Here is a 22,551-nt window from a genome sequence, read left to right on the forward strand (position 1 = left end):
GGAAAGTTAATAAAATTGCCATGCATCAACCAAAATTTTTAATTTACCTTATTCCACAAGAATATCAGTGGCACAGTCAGGACTATGTTAATGGGAAGGCTTTTTCCAGAAATTACCCATTTTGTACACAGGATTACTTGCATTTACCATAAAAACACCAGCATTACATACAAATTCTTGAACTATATGCTAAATATCAACGATAGTTGATTTATAATTTAACTGTAATCATAGGCGTGCGCACAGTAGGTGCCACAGGTGCCTTGGCACCACCATTAGGGTTAACATTATTTTATTTTTTACAAGCAGAAATAATACATACTTACAAAAAAACCGTATTATTTCCAAAAAAAAAAATGTTGTTCCAATCGTGTCGAGTTACAGATATGTGCTCATAACAATATCAGTATATCAATTATCAATCGAACCAACTATACACACGGAAACAAGCCAGGTGCAATTACTAGAGTTGTGCGCCGACAAAACATTTTTGTTGTATTCCAAAAGTTAAAACTTTTGACAACTCTTATTTGCGTATCTTTATTATTTTAATATTTTACTTATTAAAGGTATGTTACAAAAACTCCCTTGATTTGTTGATTTTAAAACTTAACATTTGAGAATGTTTTTTCTAGCATTTATTTGGCGTTTTCAGAAAACATGTAAGTACTGTTTTTCAAAGCCACCAGCATGAATTCCGTGCAAACAAATTGTGCAATTTACTTTATGGCTCAACAAATCTTAAAACTGTAAATAGTTTAGTAGTTTTCCTGGTGATTATAACGTTCTAAGCCATAATTTGTCATAAAAATGTTAAAATTTTTACATCTGTGTATTTAATGTTTTTGTTCGGAAACACCTTAAATAGCACCATTTTGCGCTTTCAAATCCAAATTTTTCCGGGGGAGGAAATGATAGGGCTGTTGAGTAATCTGGCACCACAACTATTGAAGTCCTGCGCACGTCTATGACTGTAACAATACGTATCAATGAAAAAATTTGTGGCACGAGAAAAAGATTACATTACTTAAAACCATGTCTAAAATGGTTTATAATATTTTATTTTCAATAAGTTACTACAAAAATGTTCCCAAGTCCTTGCAACAGATAGATTTACAAACGGTGCGCTGCAAAATTTGAAAGTTCCGTGACAAAACGTTGTTAAGAAATACCGGCCGCAATACTACTAACAGCCATACCTAATGCTTTGAGTTTGTTATGCAGTTAACTTTCCAAGTGTTGTATAAAGGTTCCGATTTTCGTTTAGTCACAACACAAGGTAAAACAAAACTTTCAATTCATTATTTGGCTTTTGTAGAATGAATTTTGTAAAATCAGTTCCAGGATGACCAAGGTGCAAACAGCATACAAAAAAAATGGGGATGGGTAGTATCGCTACATTACAATAATTTGTTTTACGTGAAAACATTTTTGGTGGACCATGAGGTATAATTTAAGAGAAAAGAAATGAAACTCACATTTTTATGAATGTATTTATTTATTTTTTTTCACGTTAGTCTAAAAATGATATTTTACATTTTTCAAGTGTAAATAAATATTTACTTTTAATTTAATACATTTAAAACGGTGTAGTGAAATGAGATATGCGAGATCTTTGGTTTGCAAATCAAATGCATGTCGCGCGCGCAGATAATAATATAGACAGGTCCTTGCGAGTGAAGTAATTCTTAAGCTCAAGCCCGAATTGTCTGTCTACGTATTCTGTATTTTGTCTCGATCGTTCTCAGTGACATTAAAGTAGGGTGACCAAACGTCCCGTAAAAACGGGATTGTTACGTTTTTTAACGATCGTACACGGGGTCCCGAAAAAGTCTCCCGGGACGCCTAAATGTCCCGTATTTACGTTGGGTTGAATATACACTTTTGTCGCACCTCTCCTCGGGCCGTCTTCCCCTCTCCTCGACAGTTGAACTCACCCATTTTAGTTACCTTGTTTAATTATGTTTTTAAGTATGTCAGACATACTTATAATAAATAAGTGTTCACTGCAAAATTATTGTTTTTATTTATTATACGCCTCACAATTTAAATTAAATTACATATTCATAGGTAAATTGAAATGAATTATAGGTCTCAAATAAGCAAAAAAAGGAGCATGTTTCAATGATTACGTCTCGATGGAGGCCACTCAGACCCCCTTTAGCTGGAGGGTCTCGCCCCCAAACCCTCCTTGGATGTGTCCCGTTTTTTCAAGTCTATGATTTGGTCACCCTACATTAAAGTCACCAGGAAGCACCGTCCAACTAGCTACAGGGATAGAGGTTAGCGGTAAGGAAGAGCGCTGCCCGTACGTAACGCCGTCGTAGTTTTGTACTGGTCGACGACACAATCGGTGGCCCTGCAACAGCGTCCAGCGCTTCAAGTCTGCGGCGCTCACGAAGGCGCCTCACTCGCTCTGCTGGTGAGTTCTGGCGCTGCTCTGGCTCGGCGCGAACCTGTCCGAGCACTCTGCCCTGTCCCGCCGCCTCTGGCGCTGAACACTTCTGTAACCGCGCGGCATTGCCCGAAGGAAGCAGTTTTAGAACGTTTTGTAAACTTTCTCCCGGCACAAATTTTCACCTGACAACTTATTTTTTCTGCTTAAATTAACTTTTAGAGCACTTCAATATCAACAATACGACGGACAATTTAACTCGTGTACCCATTTCCGTTGCGGAGTTATGACTAATTAATTATCGCGCAGAGTGAATTTTAAGTCTCTTTATCAACCCCCCCTACCTTCAATATAAATGAAGTAGTCGCACAATGGTGTAAGTGCACTATCAGGCAACGTTAATTGGTCGGTTTTCAAAATATATACAACACATGGCGATACAAGCATTGAGTCACGACATATAAAAACATTTTTTGGCGACAACAAAAGTGTTTCAATGCTAACTCTGGCGGGATCTAAGTATGTAAGCCTTTATAAATACTATCACGTTAATGCGTTGGTTTGTTTCAAAATGATAGTTGTACGAGAAAATTAAAAGCCATGGGTAGACGTCTCGAAGATACACACCCGAACCTGCATCGGAAAACTTACACATAGCTTGAAAAAATCCTTTTACACAAAATCACACAAATTTGTCTGTAAATGTTTTATAAATGTCTGCAGAATGACATATAAGATCAGGGTCGAACTATCTAGGGATAGAAACCAGCTAAATACAGCAACACTGCAAATTAAACTTCCCAAATGGCTTTTTGCTGGCGCTGTTTAAGCACATGGTTTATTTTGGTCGTGCTGTAGAATCAAGCGCTTAAACAGCTACAGGCCAGTCGTAGCTCGGTGACCCGCATGTAGCTGTGGAAAGTTTATCGAAAGTGTAATGCTGTGCACTGTCTTGGGAACTACAGCACTGAATATCAATGAATGATCCGTACAGCAGTCGACAACCAAAATGTGTGTTAAGCACCAAATCTTGCAACAACAAAAAATTACGTTGATTGAAAGAAAGTTTCATGAAGCTAAAGTTTTAAAATTTTCAACCTTAATGAACCTCGCCCATCACCAGCCCAGGTTCCGGCCATTGTTCACGTCCCTCACTACTCTTACTTGTCAGTTCGCTGGTGACGGCCGGGTGCAGGGCCCGAGCAGGCGCGAGGTCCCTGGTCTGCTCCAGGTGGTCGCGAGGTGAAGTCTCGCACAGGAGCCCGCCAGGCTGGCACCCTCCTCGCCCCGCACTCGCTCGCTGCGGAGTAGCCTCGAGCCGATGATAGCGCCGCACCGTGCCCAGGGACAACACAGGAGGGCGCCACAAATCCAGTACGCAAGTCCGACGAGCGTGCCAAACTACATTGTCATGTCGATTCGGAGAAATAATAGCCTGGTAGTTTAACAAACAAATATTTTAGATGCAACAATGCGGGATATTGACTAAGATTAAATGTTAATAAAGCATATAATAATTCAGGAAAATGTTGAGGCGTACGACATGACTCACCTAACCCAAAAATTACACACACACGCACACAAACACAAATACAAATACACACAAACAATGGACACAGGGACACACAAGGAGACAGTGCATCATCACACTTAAACATAGGCATTTTGGAAGCTGCTGAAGCCTACGGAATCACACTATTCTGCTTACCAAGCAACACAACACATGAGTTGCAGCCTTTTACAAACCTTATTTATTTCAAAGGTGTCACCAAATAATCAAACACTGTGGCAAAAAAAGTTCCTATATTTAATAGATTAAAATTATTGTTATATTTATACATGAAAATAAGATCTTGCATTCTCCGTATTGAAAACATTACTTTTAATCAGCGAGAAATAGGAGCAGGTTTGGTTTTAACGATTTTTTGGCCACAATTTTTTTGTTATGATAAAAAAATCTTCTTTAAAGAAAAGTTAATATTTTTAACCCGGCCTGAAATATCATTAACTAAAAACCAATTTCACCGTTCCATTTACTATTTTAAACCAGTTTAAGGAACCCTCACACTGTCAAATATTTGTCTCTATCGTCGGTTTTCAAAGGCACAAAAAGAAGGGTTAAGGTGTTGAATATCCTACATCTTGACCCTACTAAAATTCCAATTGCACGATAGGACACAGACAGTGTTTTATATTTTGTGCATAGAATTTGGTATCCATCCAATGCCGATATGTTTCCCAAATTCCGCGCAAACGCGTAGCTCATTTTCTTGTTGGTTTCGTCCAAATGGCCGACCGACACGTGGCGCAATTATCTCTTATTTATTCAAGTTAATGCATATCAGGGGATGTACCAAATGTATTGTTGTGCCAAATGAAAATTTATAGTAGTGAAACTATTCTGTAATAAATTATGTACACTTTAATGGTACTTCTTTGCCTCACATAACGTTATGCTACATCAACGCCTGCCCTATAGCATTATTAAGTGCTGTTACAAATTGTAAATACTCAACTTAGAAACACACAAGATAGAATATTATAATTTATGCCTGTTCTAATTTGTGTGTTTCTACATCATGATATTTCTAACTTATGAGGTTCGGCGTTGGGCGTTTCTTAGTTACATGTATCTAAGTTGTGTGTTTCTAAGTTGGGATAAATTTAAATTATTACTTTCTACGTTACGAAGATTCTAAGTTTTGATATTCTGCGTTGCGCGTTTCAAAGTTAGGTATTTCTAAGATATGACAGTTCTAAGTTGTATGTTTCTAAGTTATGTATGGTTCCAGCATTAGGGTTCTACAAATACGTCGTCAGTGAATTTAGGTGCAGCGGGGAGAACGACTCCAAGGTCGATGTGTCGATAGCCACTCACACGGCTTTCGAGTGTTATCTGCCAGATGTAGTACCAAAACTTTATTGTATAATTCTTTAAGTGTAAGTGTTAATTAAAATATCAGCATGATTTGTCTTTAATAATTAAAACAGTTTTATTCACTATGCGACTACACCGCAAATCTCAGTCCGAGTCGTTCCTGTGCTCCATGTACTTCGCGTGGAAAACGAGGTCAGGGGTCGGATGCATCCAAGTGCCACGGGTTCTCAATGCTTTTTCCTCACCGCAGGTAACCACTGTAATGTAAGATTTTCTCAATCCCTTTCCATCGGGCCCGAGGCCGACCCCATCTGCGAGGTAGTTTTAAAGAACTCATCTCATAACTTAATTATATCATTCGCATCCGCGCATTCGCGAGTTTTTGTCTTTTTACCTTCGTAGTCGATAGGTCACTTGCATGCACCCACCCTCAAGTAGTGATCTTTGCTCGTGGAAATTCTAACTTCACCCGCACTGGGCCATCTATTGACTTAACTTGCTAACTTGTTATGTTAACTGTTAACCAATTCACTTCCCATGGGAATTTGCTTTAGGCCGTGGCCGTCCTCGTGAGAAATATTTCCTTTGAGAGCCTTCACCCATGCTTAAAACCAAAGACATACTTTCTCTTGTGTAATATCACCACCGTTTCGACAGATATATTATCTGGACTAAATTCAGCTCCCTTCGAAACTTTCTAAGTTATCATATTCATAGCACAGACATCACACATGAACTTTCTAGAATTCGTGTTAGTAACTTTTACATAGCAGTGTAGTGTCCTATGTTTCATGTTCTATCAAACAGACAGTTTTTACCGTGACATCCATCACGGACGTGATGTTTCAGACAGACTACCTTCTTGCACTATAACCTGTCATCACCTTTGCATTCCATCTGTCATAACCATGCCACTTACTTATTATAAGTACGCAGATACATGCTCCAACACTGATAAGAAACGGGCTGAGTGCTGTGGTAGCACCATGAAAGGGTACTTTCATGTAATCAATCAGTGTCACTTTTTATTTCCATCTTTGGTTTAGTTAGTGCTGTCTCCAGCCACGTGACCAGGAACCCTCTGGAGAACTCACCGGACATTAACTATCAGACAATCCGTACGGTGACATGTTCATAACAAGAAATAATCGCAATATAAAAAGAACTTGGGAAAATTAGAATAAAACCATTTAATTCGCGCGACAGTGCTTCTACCTCCAGGATTTTTGCCGTAGCCAATGGTATTGGTTTACAAACATAGGTTGGAATGTGTTGGAACCAGTTTATAGCCTCGCGCAGGTAACTGTTTATTGAAACAGTTACTTTCCTGTTCTCTCTTTTATATTTCAATAAAAATTGTCATTTTTGCGCACTTATACCAAAAAAACAGACGAAGTGCCGCTATATAATATGATTTAAACACTGTTTTGAAATGATTTAAGCTCCAACTATTGTAAATTGTTATATGTACCGTCTCAGAAACCTTTACAGGCATGCGCATAACAAATCACCAAAATTTCATCGCAATCGGATGAATGGTATATGAACGTATACGGCAAAAACAAACAAAAAATAAAGGCATGACAAACACATCAAACGAAGGTGCGTTTAAAATTCAAGGCAACTCTATCCATTGACGAAGTTAGGAACAAAACTGTTATTAGCGTCTTGGTTTGCTGCCGCTGCGAGCTCCAATAAGTGGGTTGTTCTCACCAAAGAGTAAAATATGAATTTTGCAGACCTTTCTATGTGTATGATCGTGTGGCAGACATAGAGAAATAACACTCACTCACTATTTGTATGTCTATGAACTATGATTTTTTTCTGTTATAAAATGTAATTATCACTTTTTTACTTCCTTATGAATGGAATTTCATATTAATATGTGGTCTACGTGTTAATCCAGGTTATGATCTCGCTGTAGGCCAAATTTTATCTAGGTCAGTTTAGCCGTTCTAGCGTTATTACGTAACAAACATCCATCCTAACTTTCACATTTATGAATTTAGTGGGATTGTATTTAACAATTTTTTTAAATTTTTAATTAATATATTCCATGTTTTCTCTCGCAGAGAATCGAACCGATGACTGAGATGGATTCGATTACTAAACATTTGAAATAAGCAATTTTTTTTATATTTTTACAATTTTTTTCCGAACTTTCGGTCAAAATTTTAAGTATTTCTGATTTATGCTCAAGGCCAAGGTCTTGACCTCGGCGGCTTAAGGCGGATTATGTTTAGGAGTCTTAAGCCGTTTTTAGGAAATTTGGTTCTTTCAAAAGCAAATGTGTTTTGACGCATTACGAATTTGGAATTTTTAATTTTTGAGAAATGAAATGGGAAATTTTATCTACAAATGGGAATTTTTCCCTCAAAATAGGTATTAGGTTTTTTTTATTTTTTGGGGGTATTTTTGTAATATTTAAGGAAATTTGAGGAATTTGACACCAAGATGGCCGTCATCGGAGATGTATGTTCCAAGGCGCAGACACCACCGCCATCACCACACCCTGAACCCTGTACCCGGAGGAACCAAGCTATACCACTGTCCGTATTTGATTTAATGGTAATTGTCTGTAGCTGTTGTTATCACTGCAAATGTGTGGTTTTCCCATTTTCGTGCGATGGCCATATGCGGCTGTCCCGCCTGCTACAGTGCCGACGAGAGTAGGAGTCCATTCAATCTTAGTGATAACCTTGTATTTTTCTATATGCGTTGTGCCCACCTATAAAAACAAATGTCTGTCGGTGGGCAGTTCACAATAAAATAATTAATAAATAACTTGAATTTCAAAACTACAAAAACTTCAGATTGTTTCTCAAAGTTGTTACTCATCTGATTATTAAAGATATAATTAAACTGTAATTTATGATTAATCTTTTTCATAATACACAAAATCTAAAAATACGAAGCAGCTTTCAAGATCATGACAGAGTACGTGGGCCATCGCTTGAAGCTTTATTTATTTAAGATGGAGGATGGTTCTGGTACTCGTAAAGCAAATGATGTCAAGGCCAACATACTGCAATCACTTCTGTTCCCCCAATACCTGGATTGCTTGCTTCAAAATTCCCGGATATTCGGCACTCTCATTTTTGATCGCGAGACCACGTCGAGTTAACGGAACGAGTGAGAAAAGGTAGCACTTTCTTCAGGAGATAACAAGCGTTGACGTTTTGAAGATGGTGTCAGTATTTGGCTTGGGAGCATAAAACTCTTCATTCATTCTAACTCAGCTCGTACTTCGTCTCATCCCCTTTAAATGTATTTTTTTAGAGAATTTTTTTAACGTTCAACAATCAGTCACGTGCTGTTCCAAGTGTAGTTATAGGAAAACGACAGTGATCCAATAATCCTCAGTTCGGAGTGGCCACCCGGATCGAAGGCACAGGTCAACGCTCCATTGCCTCTCCTAACCAAATCCTGAGGAGGAAAACATCGGCAACCTCTCACTCGACCCTCTTGTCAAGCAGCATTGAAACATGCAGCAATGAACTTTGAGTAGAAATAGAACCTTCGGTGTTTTTCGCGTTTGTTTAGTGTTTAAATTCCACCCAGTTTTAAAATTGTTTTAACACATACAATTTTTTTTTAAATGCAGCAGTAGAAAAAAGTTTTATTAACTTCTGACTGCTTGCAATAGCTAAACTGTTTTATTAATAATGTTTCAGACATTTTCAACACTTGAGCTACTTCTGAATTTAATAATTTAAACGGTTTTATTAAACTTTGTCTTTTCATTAGCTATCCAGTTTTTAAAATAGTTTTAAACAACACAAAATTTTATTTCTACACTAAAATATTTCAAGTATTTTGTGAAAGGATACTTAAATATAGTAAAGTTTTACAGTTCCATAAGGGATAAGATTTCAGAGCACCTGGCGTTTATATTCTCTGAGGAGGAGGTGGTGGAAAGCATTCCTACCAAAATGTCAGCCTCATTCTCCGAGGTGGATTTTCGGGAAGCGACGCCGGTGACGCCCGCCCACACAACCACTGACCGCCGCCGCCGCTACCGTCGAAGATTACGTTGATGTGTTGGTGATTGAGCAGGTTTTTGCCAGGCCCATGGCATGATCTCTAGGGGGCATGGCAGAGTTGGTGGACTACCGCCTTGTATTCCCTTCCCCTCTACTGCCAAAAAAAAGACTATATTTTAATATTTAAATATGATTGGGTGTTGCCTGTCTTATTTCACGAGCAATATTGTTATGTTTTTTTATTTCTCTCCTGACAGCTTACTCACTGCAGAGAGTCTTCCACCACTTCGGGAAGAAGTGATTGTCTACATAACACTATAATCATATATATATATATTTATATATGTATAACACTATAATGTATTAATAAGTAACATATTGGATTAAAAGCCAACACTAAAAATAATTTACTATTTTCAAAAGTAACATATAATATTATTATAGGAGCGCACACAGATATTTCTTTACAGGGCGTGTCGTCACCTCAGGGCAGAGGCAACAGCAGGATTGCCAAACAGGGTCAACCCGGGGTGCTATCAAAGCTCAAACAATGACAGACGTGGTTCAGTTACCAGTGGCTTTATTGCATTAATTATATGTACCAAACTGTTACGATTTCATGCTCACACTAAAACAAATTAGTGCACAGCTCATAGGGCAAATATCCTGTTACGTAACTCATCAGTAAATGGCAGCCACCAACCAACCACATAACCTGATATCCAAAACCACTGTCTCAGTCTCAGGCCTCGTAAAGTTCTGTTTGATATAGTTTCTTACAACCCTCCTCGATGTACCAAGACCCAGGAAACAGCAAGCAGGATACCATAATGTCCCACTAGTCAGGTGTCCATGTTGACTTGGGACAGGTGCTTTACCTAACACTGGGGACACTAGTGGTTGAGGGTCATGTCACTTGCCTTCCACCAATGCTGTCCGAGTTGTATTCCCAGCAGGGTTGAATCCGGATATCATACAAGCTGGGAAACAAGATGTCCTTCACGCCATGAACCCGTGGGTTTCCTCAAGGTACTTTCGTGTTTCCCACCCATCAGTTCTGACAATGCTCCATTCCTATATCATCAACCCACGTCAACTGTAGTGTCATAGATATCGGCGAGATGTTAGACCCTTGTTCATTTATTTATCCACTCCTTCACTAACATTATTAAGGAAAATAATATTCAATTTAAAAAAAAATTGTCAGTTTGAGATATCTCCAGTTGGTTTCAATAATTTGTCTCGCCGTATTGAACCTCAAGACATTTACGTCTCTCTTTACCCTTGTCACTTATTCCAACTTACAGCATACTTCAAATTTGTTTGGGTAATGTGGATTTGTGCATCTGTTTAAGAAGAAACTACACGGGTCTAGATTTATATTAAAATTTCAATGATGTTAAATATGAGAAAATAAAAATCATTCATTCATATTTCTACTTTTTCTACTTTTTCAAGGAATTCGGATAAAAAAGTTGTAGGTTTTTAATAATCCTGAGCCCTAGCTATGATATACTTAGTGAGAGAGGTTCCTAATCACATTAAAAAAATACTCTTAAGATAAACCTATCTTTTTATGTTTGGCACTAAGCCGTCTGCATTTGGTGAGAAGATAAAAGAAAAAGATAATTTATTACTGCTATATAAATTCCAATCGCTATTTTCCATTGTCTAGCATGATCTCATAAGAAACAAATGACAGGCCACTACAAATAAAACTACAGGACAACATAATGATGAAGACTTAAGAATAAAAAAGACCATATTAGATAAATATGCATAAATAAATGGTAGTGAACAAGAAAATACAATAAAATCAGTGAAAATCACAATACAAGTAGATTAGGGCAATAAATCATTTTTAATTAAATAATATCGAAAGAAGGAATTAAGAAGTTTTTTGTTGTCGCTTTTGTCATAATTCTATTTTCTCGCATTTTCTGTGATTAAAAGTGGTTGTTCATGCTGTTTAAAGGTTTATCGATTTTTATTTGTTTACTGGATTAGGATATTTCTTTGACCACAAACACCATTTATTGGTTCACTATTTTTCTTAATTCTTTGCTATTATTCTTTGTGATTGATTTACTGTCTAATACATATTTCATGTGAATGCAGCTGGTTTGTATGAATTGCGTTAGTCTGCTATTATTTCAAAGGGTATATAAATGTTTTTAAATTAGGTTTTATTTAATAGTCTTGTTCTATTTTTGTTATATGTGTTGACTACATGTAGCAATAGATAACGTTTTTTTAAAAAACATATAGCTATACCAGATTCAATCATATACCGAGTACACCAAACAGAAAAGGTGGAAAATTGAGCTATGTTAATGGTTTATTATAGTTATGTACAAAATAAATAAGTAATTTTTATGCTTGAATGTGCATTTATTTTTAGTGCAAAAAGTAAGTACAAATACAATCTAAATTAGAGTCTTTAAATTTCAGCTATGAATAATGAATACATCAAAAAAATTGAATTTTCTCTCAGAAATAGCATATGATGCAAGCTGTAGTCAATCTTGTAGAATGTCATAATTTCTAGCACGAACTATTATTCCTGAAACACAAGACAGTAGTATTATATCATGGTGTATTCACCAAAAAACTAACTTACATTTTTTTTATCTCAAGCAGTTATATTGCTTGTCATGGATAATACATTACAACACCTTATCAGAAATAAAAAAGTATGAAAAATATTTACATTTATTACGTTATGCCAAGGAATAACCTGAATATTGTGACAAAATGTTTACCTTTTATTTCGGAAGATAGATAGATATTAGTGAATTTAATTAATATTTTTAATTTAGCACAGGTTTTTTTCTAGTTATGTTCTCTTTAAACGTTAATATTAAATATTAATTTCCTAACATTATTCAACTTTGCTTCCCGGGTTCGAATCCTCGTCTGTCAATTGCGATACATATTCCGGGTGTGTACACCTCACTGTCAAAGAGACAAAACTTAACCTAAGTTAAAGCCCGTATACCTTGTAAGGTTTCTTGTATGCTCCGATAAAAAGGTTTACAACATATAAGTATATAAGCATATAAGGAGTAATTGAGATTTATATAAAAGAACCCTAAGAGTTCACAAGCCAAATTATTTCTCTGTGGTGATTGGTTCTTAAAATATAATAAATTAAGAAAACAAAACATATTTCGAATTGAATTTTTACGTTTCAAACAGCTAAATTCTGCAGTATTTAAATTCACATTAACGACATCTCTTATCAATTGGAGCATCACACAGACAGTATATAATTAGTGAAAAATGAGATTATAAAAAGTCTGTTATTGAAATATGCAAACGAATAATGACCGAAACTTCCATTAAAAATTTGTTTTGCCAGCGAAACCTATCACATAACCTTCAATGTAACACTTAACTTTAGCAGTTGCTTGGTTTGGCAGGCAATTCCGATAATTGTAAAAAACACAGTGATTGTGTGTGTGTGTATGTATATATATATATATGTATATATATATATATATATTAATATATAATGGAACAACTGATGCTGTGAAAAATAATGTTTTTTGAGAATTTTTGCTGTTCAAATAAAAAAGGAAATATTTTTTCTAACTTACTGGATACATGTGATGTATATTTTTGCCATATTGCAGTTGGAAGAATCCAATTGATTTGCTGGAAACATAGTAAAACTAAATTAACATACAATTACAGCTCTTTAAATTATGTCGATGAATATAAAGAATACAAAAAATATGAACAAGAAGATATGATTAAGATGATTGTAACTAAAAAGATGATGTAGAAGAACATGAAGATAAAGAGTAAATCAAGATGTTAATAATGAAGAACATGATGGTTAAGAGAAAGATGAAGATAAAGTTAATATGAAGAAATTAATGAATATTAAGTGATAATTTCCGACCTCATGCTTGTCAAGATGTCCATGGTGTGGCTTGGGCAGATTAAAGCGAGGGGAAGCTGCAACGGTTCACCTTTACCTTCTGCAATATTAGGGTGGTGAAGAAACAAACAACTCGCAACCCTGGACCCAAGAAAGAAACCAAAACCGGTCCGGTACCAAACCCGAGACCCATGGGCATTATAAACTTTTAACAGTACTCATATAAAAAAAAAACTGTGTAAATCAGTAAGGATGAATCTACACCAATATTATAAAGAGGAAAGATTTGTTGGTTTGTTTGTATTGAATAGGCTCCGAAACTACTAGACCGATTTGAAAAATTATTTTTCCATTAGAAGCCGACATTATCCCTAATGAACATAGGCTACATTTTACCGCGTTATTTATTAACCACATTATTTAAGCAACATATTTTAATATTTCTATCTTTGTAATTCAGTAACTAGCAACTGTCCGTCGTCGTCGTGTCTCTCTTGACGCTCGCGGTCCCACCACCGCCTGCCTCTGCTCCCGCGCCCCGCCCACACCCCGCTCGGCAAGCAGGCAGCAGCATTTGACCTAAGCGTTACTGGGGTGCGGGATGGGAGTCAATATCACACAATAAAGTGCCGCGCGGTCGGCTCCCTACGCAGCGGTTGTGTGCTATATCGTATATATTTCCTTGGAAATATTTTGAATTTTTTATAATTTTTCAATCACCACTTCATATACAGGCTAATTCCTGTTCAACATGTAAGCAAATGATTTAGTATTAGTTGATGTAGTATTAAGTTTTTTTTATCATTTTAAAATGCCCAAAAGATCAATATTCAATAAATTAAGTGTTTCCGACGCGGACGAAGACGCGGGTTTCAGCTATGTATCATACAGTCGTTAATTTTTGCAAATATATTTCCCAATGAAGTACTATTTGTAATCATTGAATAAATCCCACGCGGACGAAGTCGCGGGCCACGGCTAGTATTATATAATTAAGTTTCAGTGAAACAACTACGTTCAATTTGTTCTTCGTACTATTGTGTAGAACGGGTCAATATCAATTTATTTTAATAATATCCATAAATACATACATGTGTTCATATAACGTGATGTTATAGTAATATAAATGTTTCTAAATTTAAATAACTATCACTTGTATTAAAACAGTTTTTGACGTGTGTTGACTGTAGTTTATGTGTTTAATATTATTGTGCAAAACTGGACAATATCAATGTTTTATGCATGCATTTCTATTTAAATTTTTTTTAATGAATGTAGAATTTGTATATTGTGTTAATGTATTTTTGTATGTTTGACATATCTTACAACTTGCACAGCCTACGATGTCTTTCTTTACAAACGTTGCAAATAAAACAATCATTAATTTTTTCTTATCTACTCTTTGATTAAATTATTTATTAAATATCATTTATCCATATTTATATTTAGCTCAAATTAAAGGTGCACGAAAATATCATTTGATACATGTCACATCTTAATTGCACACGATTATGCTTACCTTGATCTGCACATTCTAAATACTGCTTGTAAGACACGCACTCTGGTTGCGAAATATAGCGATGGTTAAAATCATCCAACGCATCCAAGTCGATTTTCCCGTTATTATTGATCAGACCTAGAGCGGTGGCGTAACAGATGAGAGCGCACTGCAATCCAAAAAAATTACACAGATATATATTTGTAGAGTTAAGTTTACCTGTAAAAAAATTACAATTAGAGGGCATATCAAAGTAGGAAAAAATTATTACATCGACCAAATGGTATTAGATGTGATACAGATAGCTAATTTAATCGGCAAATGAAATATTTGTGAGCCGTGAATGTCAAATTTTCTGTGTTCTCCTAAAATCAAAACTTCTGAGGTCAATAATAATATTTAATATAACCAAAAAAAGATTTTTACATCAATAAACTATGCTTGTTCTTAAAAACTTTGGTAACTGGTAGGTCCGTAAACCATAGGTCCCTTATATTACAGCACTTGTTTTACTTTATTTCTGAATAGCTTCGAAATAAAGGGAGAAAGTGTTATTGGATCTGTGCCAAGTCATATGATTATTATTAAAACAATCTGCAAACTGGAGGTTGAAAAGGTATCTCTCTTATTTGTCCACCTCCTCTAAAAGTTTCGGGACGGAAGTAACGGTATGTTAATGCTCTCCCACGATATTAAACTCTCCGTAAAATTGCTTTAATTCAGACTACGAGAAATTCCGACGACGTGTAAAGCCACTGAAACCTGTTTTTTTTTTGGGATGTACCTTAATTTTTTTTTTATTTCATGTTCAAGCCCAAACACACTTACTCAGGATTCCTCTTTAGCCAACCGCTCCACGGGGACTGCAGGGGGAAAAAATAATAATCAGAATTGTGTTACACGAGAATGACAATTAGTGGAAAGTAAAGGTAGGAATCCTATGCAGCGTCCGCAGAGCACTGCTGCAAGGGAATGTCATGTAACTGTGTCCCATGGTGCGTCAGCTGTACGCGTGGCCAGCCCGTGATAATTTGTTTCAAAAGTTTATAATTTACTTGCATGTTTCTTTACGACGTTTCTTCACAGCTACAAGGTTTAAAATATTAAATTGTGTTCTAAGTTAGTCATGTGTTAAATATTTTAATTTTTACAGCAGTATCATTAGTTATTGTTTTATAATAATAATAAAGAATACGCTATGTGAAATTCATAAACCGATAAAAATATGTTTTTGGGGAATCGAACATCAAAAAATCACTGTATCATTTTTACATTATTACATCATTTAAGATTTTGATGCTATTAAATAGGAAGTTTTTTAAGTGTTTAACCTTTAACAAGAGTTATTTAAATTGATGTTTAAAACAATCTTATATAGCCCTTATTTTGAAAAATGAAGTGTTGATTCAAGATTTTTCCCTTGCATAGTTTCAGTACATTTTCTTATAATTAAATTCCTATCATTTACATAAAGCAGCAAAACGAACTCACTCATTCTTCCAGTTCCAGGACTGGACGGAGACTGACGCTATATAGTATCTCCATCCATGCGACAGCCGTGCTACGTCAGACGCACTACGTCTGATGATTGCATCAGGTGCTGCTTTGGAATCGCACGTTAAGTGAGGAACAAAATTATAGAAGGATGGGGACAATCATAAAGGAGTGGGTGTCTGTTCTGAAGTTGAAGTTCCTCTGTTTAGCAATTGGTTAACATAACAAAATAAAGACTAATGTTAGAAGTTAGTTTAATAGCTGTAGTGAAACTCTCTATAGGAATAATCTAAAAAAAAATACCAACATGAAGTTAGTATTGTTAAACAAAGATGTTAACAACATATCAGCAAGTTAATACCGTTAAACTTTCGTTACAAAACAAACATGTTTTCTATCCAATTTGGAGAAAAAAAATCATTATTAACATTAGATTGCACACACCCACGCTCTAAATTCTAACTTCCATACGGAAAATATTATAATAGAACAGTACACATCAAACGTTTTTCAAACCTCATTAAATTAAGGAGAGGTAAAAATTTATATATAGCAAAATATTTACACTATAGCCATTATTAACATAAAAAATTACATTTATGAAGTTTTTTACTTACATTTGATTGGTTATTGTTTGGATCCAAGCTTAAGATTATTGGTGTGTGATTGGCTCTGAACTGATCGGCAGCTACAACAAAGCAAATCAAAGTGTTCAATTGCGGTATATAATTGTATCACTACTTAGCTATTAGTAAGCTCGATTCATAGTAGGAAGGAAAATTAAACTGTTTTCCGTTATTTCATAGCTGGGTGCATTAAAAGTTTGTCTAAGTTCTAAAAATTGCCGAAAAAATAAACAAATGATAATCAAAAGTAATAAATTAAACATGCGCATTGATTCCAGCCTTAAACCTACAACGAATAAACATGGCTTAAAGGTTCATGTTTTCGTATTATATTTAGATAACATAAAACCAAGACTAAACATTAGAGCGAGAAGGGCAAGACGGAATAGTTAAAACACCACATTTTAGAATTCTAATTGATAAATTACACAAGACACATAAACGCAAGGCAAGTAGTCCTCATTCATTTCCTTGCGTTTCAGCTTGCATTTCCGCGTTCTGTTTTCAAAGTTAGGTGTGAAGAGAACATTGACAGATGCTGACGTAACGTATATAAAATTTGACAGTTTTTCTTTTATTGCATGCCTAACGTTTTCGTTTGCTAAACTTTCTCACCATAAAAATAAATTACACTTTAAAAAAAATTATTGAAATTTCAGTCTTTTCAAGATAAACCTTAATTATCGGTAGAAGATCAAGGTAATTATTTGTTTTCTACTGCATTTTCAAGTTGTAGTTTTGGTGACGTATTGTGACTATCGTCCTCTAAAAACGACCGTGCTTCTCAGAGCTTTTTCGCTAATTGTCAAGTTCATTAACCCAGCCTAACTGTTATGTCCGTTTAATATTCTATAGGATGTAAAATGCTTAAAGAAATTATTTAAGAAAACAAATCGTATCACCTTAATTTGTTAAACAGTATTACATATGTCGATTGCTTTGCAGATGTTTTTGGATTCCTATAATCCTACTCTCGAGTAGAATGATGAAAGCATTTGAAAATCAAATGAAGAGAGAGGGCCCAAGAGTATTAAAAAAAAGAACTACATTGAATTCTAAATATTTCATATCCAATACTCAGTGGACAAAATCTATGTATATCAGGGGGAAAATGTAAGCTGAGCAGATTTTACACCCATTCTCTGGCATTATATTACCTGTATATTATTGTCATTCCTATATTAACAAAATAGTTCTATGGTGGACAGCAGCGAATCCTTTAAAAAAAAAGGGGGAGGGGGGAAAGCCACGTGTTTCACTTCTTTTCCTCTTGAAGGGCAAAGATGCATAATTTTTTGTGCTATTTGTTTATTTTAAATACATATAAAATACATATGTGTAGTTAGTAATACTTAGTCTGGATCTAATACCGAGACTAAGTTATTACTCTATCAATGTTACGGTAATAAAGTTCAATATTATAAAAAACAATGCAGAAATGTTATCCTATCGTATAATTTATTGCCGTCCTAATATTTTTGAATGTAATGTAATTAACGCTGTCATTATCTTTAAAATTTCAAAAATTTCCGAATATCCTTCACTAGACCGCCGGTTTTATTGCGGAGAGGAGGATCCAGACACCCGATGCCCCCTCCCCACACCTAGAGTCATCCACCGATGGAGGCGCACTCCTAATGCCACGTCATTAAGGCGAAATGCTAGAAAACTTCAATACAACTAAAAAAAATGAATACTTAACATATCAAATGACTACAATAATTCTTTTAGAATATTATAGTAATCAGCAACTAATATGTTTCTTACTTTTTTAGTTCGCCATTGTTGGTTTTAGTTCTATAATCTTATATTTTATTAGCATATGATTCGTAAATAAATAAACAATTCGTTTCTCCAAAAGCTTAAAAACCTAATTTTTTTCAGAGTTTAAGGCATTCCAATTTTAATTGTTTATCTTTGCTATTCTGAAATAAAGTTCAAACACAAAAGCTACATACAAACGGTAAATTCAAAATCGTATAACACATGATCCCATGCTATCAGTTTACCTTCTGATTGAATAATAAACTGGTCTTTAAAGTTCTCAAAACCATTAACCACACTTTTAGGAGTAAAATAATTATTAAACTGTCAACAAGATTTATATTATAGACTTTATTTAACTAACCAGCAAAAATTCCAATCTTAAGATGCAACATAATTTAGGAAGCTACCTTCTTAATAGTTAGTGGCAGATGTCCCATTTACTATTTGTAAGCCTCTTAAATTGTCGTGATTATAACAACGTTTACTGCGATAAATCGTACCTGTTTTTTTCGGGAACAGGGGGTTACAAGGACGTTATTGTCATGAGCAGGTAAAACTAAATAATATCTTTAAAAAATGAAAATTCAGAACTCCCTTGCGATTAATTTACATGACGAAACCCTTATTGCCACAAGTAGATGTGTAAAAAGGCATCGCCTATGCGTTTACATATACTTATCCAATCATTACTCGTTGTGTAATTTAAACTATTTAGTGTAAAAATAACTACTATAATTTCTAATTTCATGGGGTATGTTTATCATTTGCGAAAATATATAAGTTAATGCCATGGCAGGAATGCCAATGAATCTGAGTTTGTGATTGCCTTTTCAAGGCGACTGAATTTTTCTGCCAGATTAAAAGAAAAGTAAAGGCATTTTTTTTCGTATATGAAAATTATTAACTCTTTCTGACACACTTTCTTTTTCTCCTAACTCTTACAACGTCTACATATCCCAGGGAGCAATTATACGGCAAATAAAACAAACAAAATTGCCACTGCACGACCCAGTTTGCTCTCAGGTTACTAACAACATATTTTGAGTAATTTCAGGTAAATAAAGGGTATTATTTACTGCCGAAATCATTAAATGGTCGAAATTTTGAACGTCTCACCTAATAGCATTAACTTTAAACCCATAAGTATCCTACTTACAATATGGTTCAGTGTCTCTAATAAGTGACGTAATTAAAATACACTATATATGTTTCATCCTGATTGTAGCTCACGGGATGTACTTACTTAAGGTACTGTTGTACTTTTCGGAACATGCTGCGAATTCGGCGTCATCAGCAACCTGTGAATCAAAAATAAGGCAATTTAATTGGCACTTTTTGATCATTTTAACGCAATTGCTTTGCTTTATTTTAAAATGCATACCGACCTTTATAGGTTATTGTTTTGATATTTAAAACCTAATATATATTAATAGTCGGAAGTAAAACACATTTGATTGGCGCGACCTGTCAAGATCCAGCACAGTTGTGGGATCTAAAGAGTCCTGTGGTGAAGAGGATCATTATTATTAGGCGTGCCTGGATGGATGATGTTTATTATTCACAGATATTCAAAGCCAGTACAAAAGTCAATCATCAAAACGTCATAAATATGTCATTTGAAACTAACTATATTTAAAGTTGTTAACTGAACCCCTTGATAAAATGTGCATACTAACTTATTATAAAGCAAAAATTTAAGCTAAACAATCACATTTAGCAATAAATTTAATTTTGCCTTTATTTTTAAATTCAACAAACTTATGACTTACACTAGTTAATTATGTTACTGCAGAAAAACCATTTTTATCAAATTTTTTATCCTTATGGTAATTTTCTTAAAATTGCATGCTGAAATTTATGGTAAAATATCTGTCCGTTCAACTAATTTATCGAGATTTAGGTTCAACATCATTAAGAATAAAATAACTATTCAATTTTTTTTCACAGACTAATTTTTAAACCATTACTTGACAAGCAATTACTTATATCTTAACTTTTTAGATTTTGGGAACACAAACTTAAAAAAACTAACTTACTTCTTTGTGCCCTTGGTACAGCAAGATTTTGGAAACAAAAGATGTCTAGTTGGCCTTATGTCTCCGTCTAAACATTAAATTGCAGTCAATTTATGGATTTGATTTTAAACATAAACCCAAAATAAAATAAAACTAATTAAATGTTCTTCGTTGTACCAGATAACTATATCTAAGCAGAAACCCTGCCTTATTCCGACTTATGAGTTCTGTGTTCCTTTGTAAAACCGGTAAGACATGCCCTGGAAGGCAGAATAGCCTTATTACTGTAGACTTAACAGTTTATTGAATATATTTTTGACGCCAATATGGATCTCATGACTTCATCTTTTGGTAAGATAATTAAGGGGCATATTTAATGATTCCCGGAGAATTTAGGTCTCTATTAATTGGCTCATGGGAGGAAATAGAATTTTTTTTTCTCACTCAAATGACTAAAAGTTTCATAAAATGTTACACTGATATGATTACACCATTACGAAATAAATATCAAAATATGGTGAATTTTAATGTAGGTTCTTTCTGTAGCAATTTACTATTAAAATATCATGACAAGAAATTACAAAAATATGCTTCTCTTTAAGCGTCTTTATTTAAATTATTATTAGTTTTGCCTTTTCTGTTCAACATTACGAGGAATAGTTTCTGTTTATTTAAGGCAAAGGTTATCCGAGTGTATTCTCAACATGGTTATCACACATCAACAGGATAGAAAAAAGTCAAGATATTACCGTAATCATAATGAGTGTTGTAATAACAGCGATGCACAGAGCAGCAACTAATGGATGACAATTCATTCTGTAGCTTCAGTTAGTAAATTGTGGTGGAGAATCACTGAAAAAAATACAAATCATTAAATGTTCAGTTTCTCAATCAAAAACAGTAATGATAATTATTATAATAAATAAATAAAATAAAATAAAACCTTTCAAGTTAGTTTAGCGAAATAAATTTATTTAGCACTGTGGAAGGATGCAAAATTTATGTGAAAAAAATATACCCACCTTAAGTCATTCATCCCCTCAACACTTCATAATCAAATAAGTTACTACACAAAAATTGACAGTGTGACTGGACCTTTATATGGAATGTTTATGTTTAATTATTTTGGATTTGAAAAGCCAGCGACGCAGTCGTTTTACATTAACACAACTACCTTTAGAAAAACTGACAAACACATACATATATACTAAGATACACACATACAAGGGCATAAAAACATGCATACGTATAGCCTATATATATGAAGAAAACCCTTTTAACTATTTATAAATGATATTTTTGTTGATATATGTTATGCAACAGTTGTACTACTATTATAATGCGGTTTTATGCCATATTCTTTACGAGACTATTTAAAAAAAAATAAAACAATCAAATCGTTAAGTAATCACCTCAGTCTTCAGTTACCAGTTCGGTGTGATGAGCCAGCAGCTTGGAGCACGACAGAACTGCGACCTGGTGTTTGAGAAACTGTGTTTCTCGACGATGTGAGCCGTCTTTTTATTGGCGAGAAAAGGAAAATGAAACGCCACTGAACACGTCAGTTCACAGGAGGGCTCCACGATTAGATTGTAATAAAGCATACCTTATATCTTTCAAGGTTCTTACCCGCAAGGTTAAATGGCAGGAGTTGTAAGCGCGAGGTATCAGCAAAATGCAGTCGTTTCGAAAGACGACTAGAAACTGCTGCATAGACCAAATATATCCCGGTTAGTGTACTTCTTTATGATCGCATATTCAAACTGATAAAGTTTTTAGGTATTGTCAAAGAAAGTATATCAATTGTTTGGCCACCAGTAATTTTTCAGCAAGTTTTTTTTTTTTTTTTCGTTTTGTTGTTGTATCTATGAGGCGTCTTGGGCTATGTCCACTAAATAAGCCATGGGCAACCGCCTGGAAATAATTTTAAAGCGCAGTCTGAACAAGATACAATGAAAGGAAAGTTAATAAAATTGCCATGCATCAACCAAAATTTTTAATTTACCTTA

General features: G+C 34.8%; 1 protein-coding gene across 1 annotated transcript; it reads right to left on the reverse strand.

The window, feature by feature from the left end:
• Positions 1 to 11,626: 11,626 nt before the first annotated feature.
• Positions 11,627 to 22,096, reverse strand: LOC134531794 (uncharacterized). The gene is made up of 7 exons (XM_063367725.1): positions 21,955 to 22,096; positions 21,292 to 21,394; positions 19,771 to 19,825; positions 16,752 to 16,822; positions 14,662 to 14,809; positions 12,856 to 12,913; positions 11,627 to 11,819 (listed from the first exon to the last, which is right to left on the reverse strand). The coding sequence occupies exons 2-7, from the start codon at positions 21,355 to 21,357 to the stop codon at positions 11,801 to 11,803; spliced, it is 417 nt and encodes a 138-aa protein (XP_063223795.1). The 5' UTR covers positions 21,358 to 21,394; positions 21,955 to 22,096; the 3' UTR covers positions 11,627 to 11,800.
• Between the last annotated feature and the right edge of the window lie 455 nt (positions 22,097 to 22,551).

Source organism: Bacillus rossius, chromosome 5 (assembly GCF_032445375.1).
Source record: "Bacillus rossius redtenbacheri isolate Brsri chromosome 5, Brsri_v3, whole genome shotgun sequence".
NCBI classification, from domain to species: Eukaryota; Metazoa; Arthropoda; class Insecta; order Phasmatodea; family Bacillidae; genus Bacillus; species Bacillus rossius.